At 38.0% G+C, this 15,039-nt stretch overlaps 1 protein-coding gene across 1 annotated transcript in view; it reads left to right on the plus strand.

The window, feature by feature from the left end:
* The window catches only part of INTS7 (integrator complex subunit 7), a 91,461-nt gene that overhangs the window by 59,384 nt on the left and 17,038 nt on the right, over nucleotides 1-15,039 (plus strand). Inside the window, exons 11-15 of the mRNA XM_049634190.1 lie at nucleotides 897-1,136; nucleotides 2,711-2,848; nucleotides 3,920-4,126; nucleotides 14,017-14,211; nucleotides 14,713-14,834. Of these exons, the coding sequence (XP_049490147.1) occupies nucleotides 897-1,136; nucleotides 2,711-2,848; nucleotides 3,920-4,126; nucleotides 14,017-14,211; nucleotides 14,713-14,834 (902 nt within the window). The remainder of the gene's footprint in view (nucleotides 1-896; nucleotides 1,137-2,710; nucleotides 2,849-3,919; nucleotides 4,127-14,016; nucleotides 14,212-14,712; nucleotides 14,835-15,039) is intronic.

Consider the following 15,039-nt stretch of genomic DNA (forward strand, 5'->3'; position numbering starts at 1 on the left):
ATCTTCAACTTTGGACCTGTCTGGTTCTGAAGACCTCATTGTGTCTTCCTAACACGTACTGAAAGCTACATGGTTGTAGTGTGAAGGTGGGTTAACGGGCCCATGCTTTCAAGAGATGGAAATTAGGAAGAGATTTACGTTGTGGTAGAGAGAATGGAAAGGAGGTGGATATTGAAGATTTGGCGAAAATGGAAATGACTAAATGTAGCAGTCATTTGGCTACATAAAAATGAGAGGACTTCTGGTTTCTGGTTTTGGTGGCTGGGATATTAGTCGATGCCATTAACTGGACCGAATGGAAGTTCTAAAGCCAATTGATTTTTGGATTTCAGGTTAGAAGTAAGAAAGAAAGAAAATTAGAAGTCTCTTCCCACTTCAGTGTGCCTCAGTGTCATTTAGGACACCTTTTTTGAACTTTAAACTCCTAGTAACCCAAATACTAAAAAAAGTTAATCTATTAAGTTTGGGACAGGTGGGGTTCGGAAATCTGTATTTTCGTTAGCATCCTGGGTGATGCTGGTATAGGGAAGTTTACAAACCATACTTCAGAAGCAGTTTTTGAAAAGTAACGAAAGTGCAGCATGGTGATATCCCATTTGGCATGTATATGGCCTCTTCCTTGTTGTGATTTTCATCTCAAGTCTTTTTTTTAAATAGGCCTACATTGAAATGAGTGGTTAATACACAGTCCCGACTTACTCTCATTTAAACATGGCTCACTTTCAGATCCTGATAATAAGATTCAGTATGCCGTGTGTTTCTTAGGCAGGAAAATGTTATGCCCACAGAAAACCTTTTCCTTGATATTTCCTAATCACTTGTACGAAGTTCTTTTCTTTAAAGCTTCAGTTAATACCTTCAGCATGTAACTGGTCCATCTTCTATTCAATGTGCAGATTGCTCTGAATTGTATGGTGAAGCTAGCCAAGGGCAGGCCTCATCTTAGCCAGTCAGTGGTTGAGACCTTGTTGACCCAGCTGCACAGTGCTCAGGATGCCGCGCGGATCCTGATGTGCCATTGCCTGGCGGCCATTGCCATGCAGCTGCCAGTGCTGGGCGACGGAATGCTCGGGGACCTCATGGAGCTCTACAAGGTGATCGGACGGTCAGCCACAGACAAGCAACAGGAACTTCTGGTAAAGAGCCACCTTTTGAAACTGCCGGGGATGAATAGATCTGGTATAGTGGGAATTACTTTAGGAAGTCAGCGTTACTGTTTGACTCTACTTAGATTAATTATGTAAGACCAAGAGTCTGCTGAAGTCAGAACAGAATTGGAACTGTGAGCTTTTGACTATTTCCACTTTTGATTTTTGATTTACAAAGCTCTGTTTAGTTCAAATCTAAAACCGCATTCTTCCCAAGCCCTGTCAAGTTGCTTAGTGTAGCCAAGCCTCTAGTCTGATATTTTTGTTTTATTTCAAAGTGAAAATAATTTTTTTTCCTTTCTAATGCAAAGCAGTAATGAACTAAACCCTATTTTGTACTTTCAAAAATGTAAGTTAAGGACGTAATGATAACAGTGACCATAAATTAGCTCAAATTCCTCTTTTCCAATTCAGGACCTCTGTAGCTGTTTAGAATCCTGTTTAGGTTTCAGTATAGTCCTGGGGTTGGGAAAGGTGCATGCTTAGAAACAGAAGACAGGGAAGCTATATAATAACGTGTAGTTGGAAGTTCTCCAGGGCTGAGAGTAGGCTTCGCTCTAAATAAGCATAAATGAGATGGAAGCCTTAAGTTGGCCGCTTCATATTGTGGTCATCTGAATTTAGGGCTTGGAGAAAAGTGTAATGAGATTTCTTACTCAAGCTCATTTTATATTTAATCGTCCAGGGAAAATTGTGTAAAAGATTACCCCCATTTCATTCCTACCAGGAAAAGTTACCCTTGATGACCAAGTGGCAGTAGCCATGGGAATGACATCATACAGTTATCCCAGCTTATGTGGACCTTTGTATATATCAGCTTCAGAATACTAAGACACAGTTAGCCAAGTTTATTTTTTATTGAAGCAGCATTTTCAACTAATGTTCTTTGTCCCTTTTTTGTTAGTACTACTGTGAGACAGTTTTAAATTATGAAACATAATATTAAAGCATAAGGAATAATATGAAAACATTTGCATCCGTCACCTAGCTTAAGAAAAAAAATCTTACCAGTACAGTTGAATTGTACTTCCCTATGTACCTCCCTAATAGTATCTTCTTCCTTCTCCCAGAGCTAACCACTGTCCTGCATTTGGTGTTCATCGTTCCCATGCATGTTATACATTTACTACCTTGGTATATATCCTAAGTAATAAACAATATTCTTTTCATATTTTTAACTTTATATAAAGGTTATCTTGCTACATGAAATCTTTTGCATGTTGTCTCTTTGCCTGTTTGGTGGGAGCCATCTAATAGATAAGGGTATCTCTGGTTTACCCCTTTCACTACTATATGGTATTTCACTGTGTGATATCATAATCTCCTAATCCATATTTATGGGCATTGTTTCTGACTATTTGCTATTACAAACAATACTCTGAGCAGTGGGATAAATTGCTTAATGACTTCGAAGTGGAAAATTAATAAATGTCAAAGGAAAACAAATTTTGTTCTTTTTTGATGGGTTCTAATTCTTCTCCCTTTTGGTTAAAGTTATCTATGACGTTGGATAGAATTACATGTTTTCTTCCTTATTTTTCTTACTTCTTTCTCAACGTTAGGTGAGTTTGGCCACTGTGATATTCGTAGCAAGTCAGAAAGCACTATCTGCTGAAGTAAAGGCAGTAATTAAGCAGCAGCTCGAAAGTGTGTCCAATGGATGGACTGTTTACCGAATTGCCAGACAGGCATCCAGAATGGTACGTGTTATCCTTCTGTGTGAACTGGGTTGGTGAAAGTGACAGGTTACAAACCTTTGATTGTGTGATTGTCACCCCTAGTCAAGATGGAAAGTAAATATGGAAGTATGTTTTAGTCACGGGATTGAAAGATGATAATGGAAAGGACCTAGTTTATAACTTTTCTCGTGTGTTGTGATGGGGAAAGTTCCATGGGAATTCCAAAAATATGAACTCTTTTTGGCTGAAGAGTTTCAGCCACTTCATTTTGCCCTGTATTCTCATAACCACAGCTGCCTCCCACCCACCACTTCCATCCTCCATCATCAGTACACCAGATCTTTCTTCCTTCTCTCTCTCCAACCTTGTCATTCTTATTTGGAGATAGGGGCACGTTTTAGTAGGCTGTTCCCTTCTCGGCCATATGAAAAGCCTAACAATTTTTATTTTGTTTGAGAGAAATATAGAGCTTGGACAGTATAGAAATCCTTTGGGGATAAGACCAGAGAGCAAGTTTGAGAAGTGTTATCCTAGATATTGTAACACATGTTCTCATTTTACGGTGTTTCTCAAATGTGGGGAGGAGCTCTATCGAGAGAACAATTCTTTGTTATAGTCAATACCCCCAAGCATCCAGGCACTGCAGGATACCGAGCTCACGTTCCCCCCAACAGCTCCCCTCCCTCGGTCATTTCGAGAGGCATTCACGGTGCTGCTAATAATCACTTCAGGGAACTTCCTGGAGTTCACACCCCACCTCCCCACTGCACTAACTAGCTCATACAGAATGACATACAGTAGGTGTTCATACTTTCTATAGTTTGAACTAAAATTCTAGATGTGAGTTATAGTTCATTCCATTTATTTTCTCTTTGGAACTGTTTTAGAAAAGAACTTCAGGCATTCTGTTATATAAAAGCAGCTCAGCATATTTTCTCTGAAGAAATACTTAGACTGAGTCTCAAAGAATTATATAATGTGAAGAATGATTGTTAAAACTTATCCAAGGTTTGAGTTAGTCTTTTAGCTGCCTCACTACCTAATTCAAGTGTAAGAATCTCATCATGTGCACACCCCCCCCCCCCTTTTTAGGGTAACCATGACATGGCCAGAGAGCTTTATCAGAGTTTGCTGACTCAGGTTGCCTCAGAACATTTCTACTTCTGGCTGAATAGTCTGAAGGAGTTCTCACATGCAGAACAGTGCCTCACCGGGTTGCAAGAGGAGAACTATAGTTCAGCACTTTCTTGCATTGCTGAGTCTTTAAAATTCTACCACAAAGGGATTGCTTCCTTAACAGTAAGTACTCTTAATTCTCCTTTGGTGGTGATAACTTGATTCGTGTGAGAATGGTCTCCCTTTTCTTTTTGGGTTATTCTGTTCTAACTACCTTGAAAAATCTGCTGATAAATAGATTTAGCAATATTAAAACAATAAATAGGACGTGGTAGTAAATCCTTAACCCCTCCCCCACTTTTTAATATTCATAAGTTGATGGAAGTTTATCATTTTGTTTTGGTACTAGGTACCACAGAGAAGAAGGATTACTGAATCCATGCAGAAAGGACACATGGAGATAGGTATTTCCTCTCTAGACTCCTAGTAATAAGACGTACTGGCTCAGTACCAACCATCACATGTAACTCCCTGCCCCCTATTTCATGCCTGGAAGCTGCTCACTAAGAAACTAGAGTTTCTTACTTTGTAGACAAAGAAGGAATTATCAAGGATGCTAGCGTCCCATTTTTTACCCCTTTGTGATATCCTCCTATTCAAATTAATAGTCAGCCAGCTACTGTTTTTTGTTTTCTCTGCCAGGAGAGTAAAGGGGTTGCAGGAAGGGCAGACCATTAACATTTCTTACATTTCCTTGAAATGAGTCGTATTCCAAAGTAAGAACCTATATCCAAGAGGAGCGTGTTCTGTATTAATGCAAAGATTTTTTTCCCCTCAAGAGTAAAGAGTTTATATAATCAAAATTAGACAATTTGTAAGTATTGTCACCCAACTTTTAAGATTGTATATATTTACATGGAACCATAAAACTTTTGGTACCTGTTTACATGTGTTTATCACATAATCTAAACTATTCTTAATGGTGGGCCATCCCAAAAGAGATGCTCCGAAGTAGAATAAAGAGTAAACAGATGTCACAAAAGAGACAGAATATTAAGACTCTCGTGGTACATATCTTTTGAAGTATAATTTCTTTTTTAGCTAGGATTAATCAGCAGCTGTTTTAAAAACGGGAATACACAAATGGCTTCTCTCTGGCTCATGGTGCTCCCAGTAGCAGGGACTACTGTGATTCTTTCCTCTTGATTATTCCAGGAAAAGAGTGTTGTTACCTATATCAGGCTAATAAATGCCTCAGAAAATCAAAAGGTACGGTTATTGGTTGCGATCAGTAAAATTATTTCATTTTCTAGTTCACATGGGGCTTGTTTATTCAGCACAGAAAATGGTTCCATCCGTGAAAGAAGCTCAGAGAACAGTGAAGCAGACAGAATTAATATTATGAAAATCCTGTTGAATATTTAATAGTCTTCTAATGATTTGTGTGGTATGTGTATTTAATGAGGCTTGGCAGTAATTAAGGATTGAATTCTGACATAGACAGAAAGTACTCAGTTGACAGACAGAAAGCCCCTGTCTTCATCTCCGCTCTGCCGTTAACATATTATGACCTAAGGCAGGTTATTGGGCCTCACATCATCTCCTTTTGAAATGGAGTTCTTTTATTCAACAGACCATAAGCACTTACTATGTGCCAGACGCTGCTTTGAGGTTAAAAAAAAAAAAAAAAAAATCAGGAAATGATTCTCTTCTTGATAACAGGTTAGAGAAGAAGGCAGTATGATCCTTACAGTCATTTGGAACTTTCCACATTTCTTATTGTACTATACCATCAGGGTTTTTGTAAAGATTTTATTTTTATCATTCATTGGGCAAGTGTGGATTTGATACTAGCTTTGCATCTTTGTAACTGAGAAGATATGAGCACAGACGCCCTTCTACTCCTGCCACGTGAATAAGCTGATGTGAGATTGTATAGCTCTGTGAATTACCTCCTTCAGCCAAACTAAACAAGAGAAGCTCAACATTCTGTGCTTACGGGGACCCTACAGCGACGCTGGGTAGCTAATTTCCCAACACAGTGATTAATGATACAGTTATCTTGCTACTTAAGAATAAAAATTGTAAAAAGTATTTTAGTTTTCTGTGCTGTGTAACAAATCACCACAAATTTAGTGACTTAAGACAACACTCATTTATTATTTCACTGTGTCCATGAGCCAGAAGTCCAGACATGGCTTAGCTGGGTCCTCGGCTCATATTGACCTGGTTGCAGTCATGGTGTCTGCCAGGGCCAGTCTTGTCTGAGGCTCAAGGAAGTGCAGGGTCCTCTTCAGAACTCACGTTTGCAGAATTCATTTCCTCACAGCTGTAGAATCTGTGGAAGCTTCAAGTCCAGCAGGAAGATCTCTCACCTTCAAGACTGTCTTTTAATGGGCTCACCTGATTAGGGGAGATCCATCCAGAATATACGAATCTCTCTTTTGATTGATACAAAGTAACTTGATTAAGGATCTAAATTACATCCCCCCAATTCATCACCTTTGTCATATTGCATTAGTTAGAAACAAGTAACAGGTTTCATTCACACTCAGAGATTACTGAAGATGTGGATACCAAGGGATATGAACCAGAGGAACCATCTTAGCATTCTGCCTATGATGGTGGATTGTTAACTTTATCTATTTTAAAAGAGTGAATATGTATAACATCTCCATATGCATTGTAGAGCGTATATAAAAATGTAACAAATATCCAAGTATACCTGTCATCTTCAGGAAATGGGACATTACCATAGCTTCTAAAATTCATGCATATTCCTCCATGTTTGCAGACCATTTCCTACCCTACAAAGATAACCACCATCCTGCATCTTGTGTGTACCGTTCCCTCGCCCTTCTTTATAATTTTAATGTGCTTTTTTGTAATTCTAGACAAGGTACCATTTTATGTTGTTTTTGAATTTTATATAAAAAGGAATCCTACATATTTGTATTCAACTTGCTTTATCTAAATTATGTTCTTTTTTTTTTTTTTTAAAGTTTTATTGACTTTGAGAGAGAGAGAGAGTGTGCGAGGGACAGTGTGCATGAGAGGCAGAGTGAGAGGTTGAGAGAAGCCCAAGCAGGCTTCACGCTGTCAGCACAGAGCCTGGCTCGGGCCTTGATCCCATGTACCATGAGATCGTGACCTGAGCTGAAATCAAGAGCTGGATGCTCAACCGACTGAGCCACCCAGGCTCCCCCATCTAGATGATGTTAAGATTTATTCATCTTGTTGTGTGAAGCTCTAGGTCAGTTTTACTGCTGTATATTCTTATATCATATGAATATTTGCCCCTTCTAGTGTTGATAGAAATTTTCATTTTTCCAGTTTTTTGCTAGTATAACAGTACTGCTGTGAACATGCTTGTACATGTCTTTTGATACACCTATGTAAAGCTTTCTCTAGGACAGTCATTCTCAGTTGGGGATGATTTCATCCTTCCAGAGGACATTTGGCAATGTCTAGAGACATTTTTGGTCATCGTGATATGTCATGGTATTACTGGCATTTATAGCGAGCACAGGCCAGAGATGCTGCTAAACATCCAACAATCCACAGGACAAGTCCCCTCAACAAAGAATTACTCGGTTCAAAATGTGGCTGGTACACTGAGGTTGAAAACCCTCTTCTGGGGCAGTAGACCTCAATCGAAGTGGTGTATCTGTCCCCTGCTCCAAAGTGTGTGGGGATGTTTCTCTTTGTCATAGGGTAAGGGGGACTGCTACTGGCTTTAATCCTGAAATGCCCAGGACACTCCTGCCTCTGCTAAGAAATACTGCTCTGATATATTTCCTAGGAGGATAATGGCAAGGTTATGTGTACCTTCAACTAACTAATACCAGGAGCCTCTCTACAGTGGTTTACAAACTTCTAGTCCTCCCAGCAGGGTATAAGAGTTCTGTTGCTCTGCATTGTTCTCCTGACTTGGTATATTCTAGAAGTTCTGATTGACATTTCTCAAGTCATTAATTCAATTAAACATTTTACTTATTTTCTTATTTATTAGGTATAAATGACATGTAACATACTGGTTTCAGGTATATAACACAATGATTCAATATTTGTATATATTGTAAGATGATCACTACAGTAAGTGTAGTTAGTTAATATCCATCATCAGCATACATAGTTATAAAAATTTTTCTCGTGCTGACAACTTAAGATCTACTCTCAGCACCTTTCAAACATGCAATACAGTATTATTAACTATACTCACCATACTATACACAATATCCCCATGATTTATTTATTTTATACCTGGGAGTTTATACTTTTGACCCCCTTCACCCATTTCACCCACCTACCTACCACCCCCCCGCCCCCCACCTCCCCACCTCTGGCAACCACAAATCTATTCCCTGTATTTATGAGCTTGGGGTTTTTTTGTTTGTTTTTTGTTTTGTATTCCACATATAAATGAGATCATACAACATTGGTCTTTGTCTGACTTATTTCACTTAGCATAATGCCCTCATGGTCCATCGGTGTTATTGCAGATGGCAAAATTTCACTTTTTTATGACTGAATAATATTCCATTATATATATGCACCACATTTCCTGTATCCATTCATCTGTTGATGGACGTTTGGGTTGTTGCCATATCTATTGTAAATAATGCTGTAATGAACATGGGGGTGCATATATGAGATAATGTTTTTGTTTTCTTCAGATGAATACCCAGATGTGGAATTGCTGGATTATATGGTAGTTCTGTTTTTAGTTTTTTGAGAAACCTTCCATACCGTTTTCCATAGTGGCTAACACCAGTTTACATTCCCACTAACAGTATATCAGAGTTTCCTTATCTCCACATCCTTGATAATATTTATTTCTTATCTTTTTGATGATGGTTATTCTAACAGATATGAAGTGATATCTTGTGGTTTTGATTTGCATTTCCCTGATGATTAGTGATGATGAGCATCTTTTCATGTACCTCTTGGCCATCTTTATGTCTTCTTTGGAAAAATGTCTAGTCAGATCTACTAATTTTGTAATCAGATTGTTTGTTTTGTTTTGTTTTGTTTTGTTTTGTTATTGGGTTAATAAGAGTTCTTTATATATTTTGGATATTAGCCCCTTGTCAGATACAGGATTTGCACATCTTTTCTCCCATTCAGTAGTTACCTTTTTATTTTCTTGAAACAATTGAACATTTGTTTCATATTTGGCCACTTGTATTTTGTGTGTGTGTGTGTGTGTGTGTGTGTGTGTGTGTGTGTGAAAGAGAGAGAGAGAGAGAGAGAAAAGATGTTTCACAGAAGTGAAAGTTGAAGTTTTTTGTTCATTTTCCTAGCAGGCTGGTTATCTTATTGATTTGTCAGAGTTCCTTATGTGTTCTGGATACTAGTTTTTTTACAGGTGATACGAGTTGCAAATATCTTATTTTGTAGCTTTTATTCCCCACTTTCTATCTTTTGATGAACAGTAGTTCTTAGTAGTCTAAGACTTAATGGTCTAAGTTATTGGTCTTTCTTCCTTTATGGTTTTTGTTTTAAAAATTTTTTCCCCAGTTCATGCTTCCTTTACCTTTGTAGCTTGTTTTGCTCAGCTTTATGTTTATTCATTCATTTTATTGTTTTTACATATTGTGGTAATTCATTCATTTTCATTGCTCTGTGATATTCTTTTGGTGACTGTTAAAGCAATTTGTTTATCTTTGATATCACTGGGGAACATTTGGATTATTTCCAGTTTGGGACTATTAAGAGTAATTTGATATGAATATTCTAATGTTCATCTTTTGGTAGACGTGTGCATTTCTTCTGAATGGTAGTGCCGTGTCATAAGATATACTGAGATTCAGCTTTAATAAATACCACCAAAAGTTTCCCATGGTGGTTTCCAGCTCAGACTCTTACCAGTATAAATGCTTTTTGGGGTTCATAGTGTTTCTTGAATTTATGGCTTGATGACTTTGATCATTTTCAAACATTTGGCCATTGTCTCTTCAGCTATAGCTTCTGTCCCTTTCTCTTTCATTTAGGACTCCAGATACCTACAATAACTCTTTTCACCATGTTTCATTTTTCTCTTACATTCTCTTCTGCATTTTCCATCTTTTTATCTCTCTATTCTTAGCTCTGTGTATGTTCTTCTGACCTATCTTCCAATTCAGTGATTCTTACATTGTGTCTAATCTGCTGTCAGACCTATTCATTAGGTCCTTAATTTCATTTGTTGTGTTTTTTTTTTTTTCAGTTCCAGAATTTCCATTTGGCTATTTTATATTTTCCAGTTCTCTGCCAGGACTCTGTCTTGCCGTTTACTTTCTTTTAACTAATTCATGTCTGATGTTCTGTTTTCTGGATCCATTGTGGCTTGTGTCTTAGACTGATTTTTCTGCCTCTTGGTTTGGAGAATTTTGTCTTTTTTGTATGCTAGGTAATTTTTTATTTGGTTTTGGACACTGTGGATGAAAAAGTATCCGATTACATCATCCAGAGCCTTACATCTCTTTCTTTGCCCTTGGCAGGCAGTTAGGGTAAGATCACCTTAATCCAACCAAGGACTGAACTGATTCAAAGCTAGGCTTCAGTCCTGGAGAGAGCCAGTACATTTTTGGGTTCTCCTGACTCCTGGGGCGTAGCCCTTTGAGGTTATAGCCAAAAGCCTGAAATGTTCTTCCCAGCACCCCCTTGGTCCTAGGAGATTGCCAGCAATTCTGCTCAGCTTCTCAGACTCTCAGGAGCAGCTTGCAAGTTAGCAAATATCTCAAGGGAGAAAATGTTAGCAAATGTTAGTCTCACCTCCTTGCATTTTCCATCTCTCCATGATTTTTTACTTCAAAATCCTTTTTTGCCTTAAGCTCTTCAGCGCTTTCAAATAGATGTTCTTAATATTGTATTCAGTCTTCACTGCTGTTGTTAGCAGGAGGCCTGGTCTAAAACAGTCTAGGCCATGATTGCTTTATGCTTGGCTTATTCTTTCAAAATCTGAGCTTATAGTAAGCAAAATAAGCCAGACACAAAAAGACACATGATACGTGATTCCACTTGTACGAGATATGTAAAGAAGTTGGATTTATAGGAACAAAAGTACAATGGTGGTTGCCAGGTCCAAAGTCTGCATTATGGCTTACACATACACACACACACCCTGTTTTTTAACTGGGCTCATCAGATAGCTTTCTTTTAAGCCATGTTGGTTTCTTTAGGTAGCTCCATTTAGAAAATTGGGTGGGGGGGCACCTGGGTGGCTCAGTCAGTTAAGCATCTAACTTTGGCTCAGGTCATGATCTCATGGTTCATGGGTTCAAGCCCTGCGTAGGGCTCTGTGCTGGAGCCCGGAACCTGCTTTGAATTCTGTGTCTCCCTCTCTGCCTCTCCCCAACTCATGCTCTGTCTCTCTCTCTCTCTCTCTCTCTCTCTCTCTCTCTGTCTCTCTGTCTCTCAAAGGAAATAAACTTTAAAAATAAAAAAAGAAAATTGGGTAAGTACTACAAGTCAACAGTTAAGTAGTGTTATTTGCATACCTAACAAAGATTTAACTGTAAATGTTTAGGGGAAAAGAAAGAAGGAAGGGGAAAAAAGCAAGGAAGGAGAAAAATAGTTATTTAACGGGGAAGTAAAATAGCAATCCAAATAGTGGGGATAGCTCTTCCCAATTAGCTGATGCCTCAGAGTAAGCCCTAGGGAGAGCTCTGAGTCTGTTGTTCCTTCATTGGCATGTGTTGAATTCACTGAATATCATTCCTCCTTGAGGAAGTTGCAAGGGTAATATTAGTTACATATAATTTTTGCTTTACCTGTTAACCTTAGATTCCCAACTTCTGTTTAAGCTTTAGTTTCAATACAAAGAAAAGTAAATAATATCCTTTATATTCCTTATTAGCATTATGCATACTGCTATAAATCTAAGTTTTATTTCTTACACATTTTCTGTCTTTCATGGGTGATCTTACCGTAAAGCCTCTGACCTCTATGACAAATCTATCTTTTCTATGTTCTTTTGAACATGTGTTATATCTAGCATTGCTTTCCTTCAGTTTAACACAATCCAAGATGCACAGTCACTTTCAAGGTGACCATCTTATATCATCAATAAAATATTCAAAAATAAATCCAGAATTGCGGTAAATCTCCCTCATTGTAACTACATCTTGCTTCTCTTTCATTTTTATAATGCATGTTGGGACAAGATTGCCAGTGTTTTTTGTCTGGTCAGATGGTCTGTATTTATATAAAAGTATCATATACACCTACTTGTATTCATGACCATTGTAAAGTTATTGACAAGCAGTAAGTTAAAAATAGCAGGTAGTAGTTTAAGGAGCAGAGGAGGTCTTATAAGAGCAAATTAAATCTCTAAGGAATTAAAAACAATTGAACTGATCTGTTTGATCTCCTAATCTATGCTGTGTCATGATTAGAACAGACATCCCAAAAGCATGAAAACCACAGAATTCACTATATTGAGTACAATTATTACCTCTAACTACTATAGCTCTATTTATATGTAGCTTTTAAATATCATCAAGGACCTTGGAATTTAAGAAGGATACTAGAGCAGGTGTGTGTTCTAGGGAGTGGCTAAGTCCTAGAGTAAAATATGAATACTACCAAATAACAAAACTTACTATTTGACGTTAAAAGTAGAGAGAAGTACACTAAGGTCAATATGTGATACTTGGCTAGATGGTAATATTGTACCTGACTTCCCTAAGTCAAATGCGTTGCTCTCCTGCTGAAAGGATAGTGTTAAGTGAGGTAGTATCTAAGGAGCAAACAGCATCAGCATGTTTTAAGCTAGTCATATCAGAGGAAAATTATTTTCACTATGCCTCCATTTATTGTTAATTTAGCATATTTTTGGTATGCCTTGTGTTGAAAGCACCATGCTCAGTTCTCTGCTAGAGTAGTTGCTGAGTAGTTAAAAGTTGTCCTGGTTCGTTGCCAATGAGTCTCTGGCTTGACTTAACATTTTTTGCCCCCTCTACATAGCAAATGTTGCTTTTACTATCCAGGACCCTGGATAAGTACCCTGATATTTCTCCATCTTCGTTGAAACTTATTTGTCTGTTTTGAACTGTTCTTCCTTCCATTAGCCTCTCTCTGCATTCTAAACATGTCTACTCAGAAATTCTTTTTAGTATTAATCTGGGCTCACAGTGGGAAAATGCAGCTATGAGACAACATGTTTTTTTAACAGTGACTGTCTAGCACCATGTTTCTTCTGCCCTTATCTTTCTTTCCTCCTTCACCTCCCAACTTTTAAAAATCCTATTAATGATTCCAGTGATGAGAATTTCAGGTTAGTAAGGTAGGAAGGTGGTGGGGTGCCTGGGGTGGCTCAGTTGGTTAAGCCTCTGACTTTGGCTCAGGTCATGATCTCACGGTTCGTGGGTTCGAGCCCCACGTCGAGCTCTGTGCTGACAACATGGAACCTGCTTGGAATTCTGTGTCTCCTTCTCTCTTTACCCCTCCCCTGCTTCTGCTCCATTTGTCAGAATAAATAAACGTTAAAAAAAAATTTTTTTTAATGTTTTTTTTAACATTTATTTATTTTTGAGACAGAGAGAGACAGAGAGACAGAATGGGAGAGGGTCAGAGAGAGAGGGAGACACAGAATCTGAAACAGGCTCCAGGCTCTGAGCTGTCAGCACAGAGCCCGACATGGGGCTCGAACCCACGGACCACGAGATCATGACCTGAGCCGAAGTCGGACGCCCAACCGACTGAGCCACCCAGGCGCCCCTAAAAAAATTTTTTTTTTAAAAGAAAGTAAGGTGGTGATAAGGGGGTTTTGGAAGAATGATAATGTCCTTGAAGTCTCCCTCAAATGATAACCTACCGGTGATGATCGAACCAACCCACATGCTGTAGAGACTGTGAATGTAGGAAGTAAGGAACCTGAATGCTGATGAAACATACAGTTTTTCAGAGCTGATGCTAAGTATGCTAAGTTTTTCTTTCTAATATTACATCATTCCTCTTATAATGTAGGTGTTTGTTTATCCATCAGTGTTAGAGCTCCTGCTCTTACGCACAAACGGTGCCGAATACTTTTTGTCTGGCCCCATCTTGCTCTTATGTTTATTTTGTCTTATATATCTTTTTCCCCCCAGGCTGCCAGTACACCACTGAATCCTTTAAGTTTTCAGTGTGAATTTGTAAAACTCAGGATTGACCTTCTACAAGCCTTCTCTCAACTTATCTGTACTTGCAATAGCCTAAAGACAAGCCCTCCACCTGCAATTGCCACAACCATTGCCATGACCTTAGGGAATGACCTTCAGAGGTGTGGTCGCATCTCCAATCAGGTGTGTCTTAACTTTATTTTCAGTGCAGTGTTTATTTATACTTTAGAGGTTTTTGAGGTTAGTTGTGAGATGAAAAATTCTGAAATCAGCGGTTTGACTAAAAGACATTAACTATCAAATGCTTATTAACTCATCTGTCTTGCCAAAAATAGGCTGACATTTTTTTAGTGGCAAAATGATTGAAGATGTCTCAGTAGGTGCTGCATGTTTATAACTGTATTAATTGTTTTAGTGGAACTGGAAGCTAAAAAAGCAATGTTTTTTGTTTCTGTGTATTATATGTATTATTATACTTCCTTGAACGTTTACCATCTTTGTTAATTTTATTTAACAACATTTGTAAGAATGAATGGAATGGAAATGAAAAGAGTTGAACTACTTTTGGATTTGTTTGTTTGTTTGAGGAGGGTTTTTTTTTGTTTTTTTTTTTTTGTGGTCTGTTATTATACAATAATGATAGCATGTTTGTTTCTGGTAATGGATACTTTTCCTTCTTTTCAGATGAAACAGTCCATGGAAGAATTCCGAAGCCTTGCTTCCCGATATGGGGATCTTTATCAGGCATCTTTTGATGCTGATTCAGCAACTTTGAGGAATGTGGAACTATATCCTAAACCCACCTTGTTATTTCTTGTTCTCTGGAAGTATTCTTTTAAATGTAGAGTTAATGCTTCAGATGTGCTTGACTAAAAAATATATAGTAGATAAGCCTACAAATTTATTATAATTAATAACTTCTCTTTTGAAATCTAGTATGAGCAGTACAGTTGTACTTTTTAACTTCAGCCAGGCTTTAAAAATTAATAGTGACTCAGTGGTGGCCTTTCT

This window comes from Panthera uncia, chromosome F1 (genome assembly GCF_023721935.1).
Source record: "Panthera uncia isolate 11264 chromosome F1, Puncia_PCG_1.0, whole genome shotgun sequence".
NCBI classification, from domain to species: Eukaryota; Metazoa; Chordata; class Mammalia; order Carnivora; family Felidae; genus Panthera; species Panthera uncia.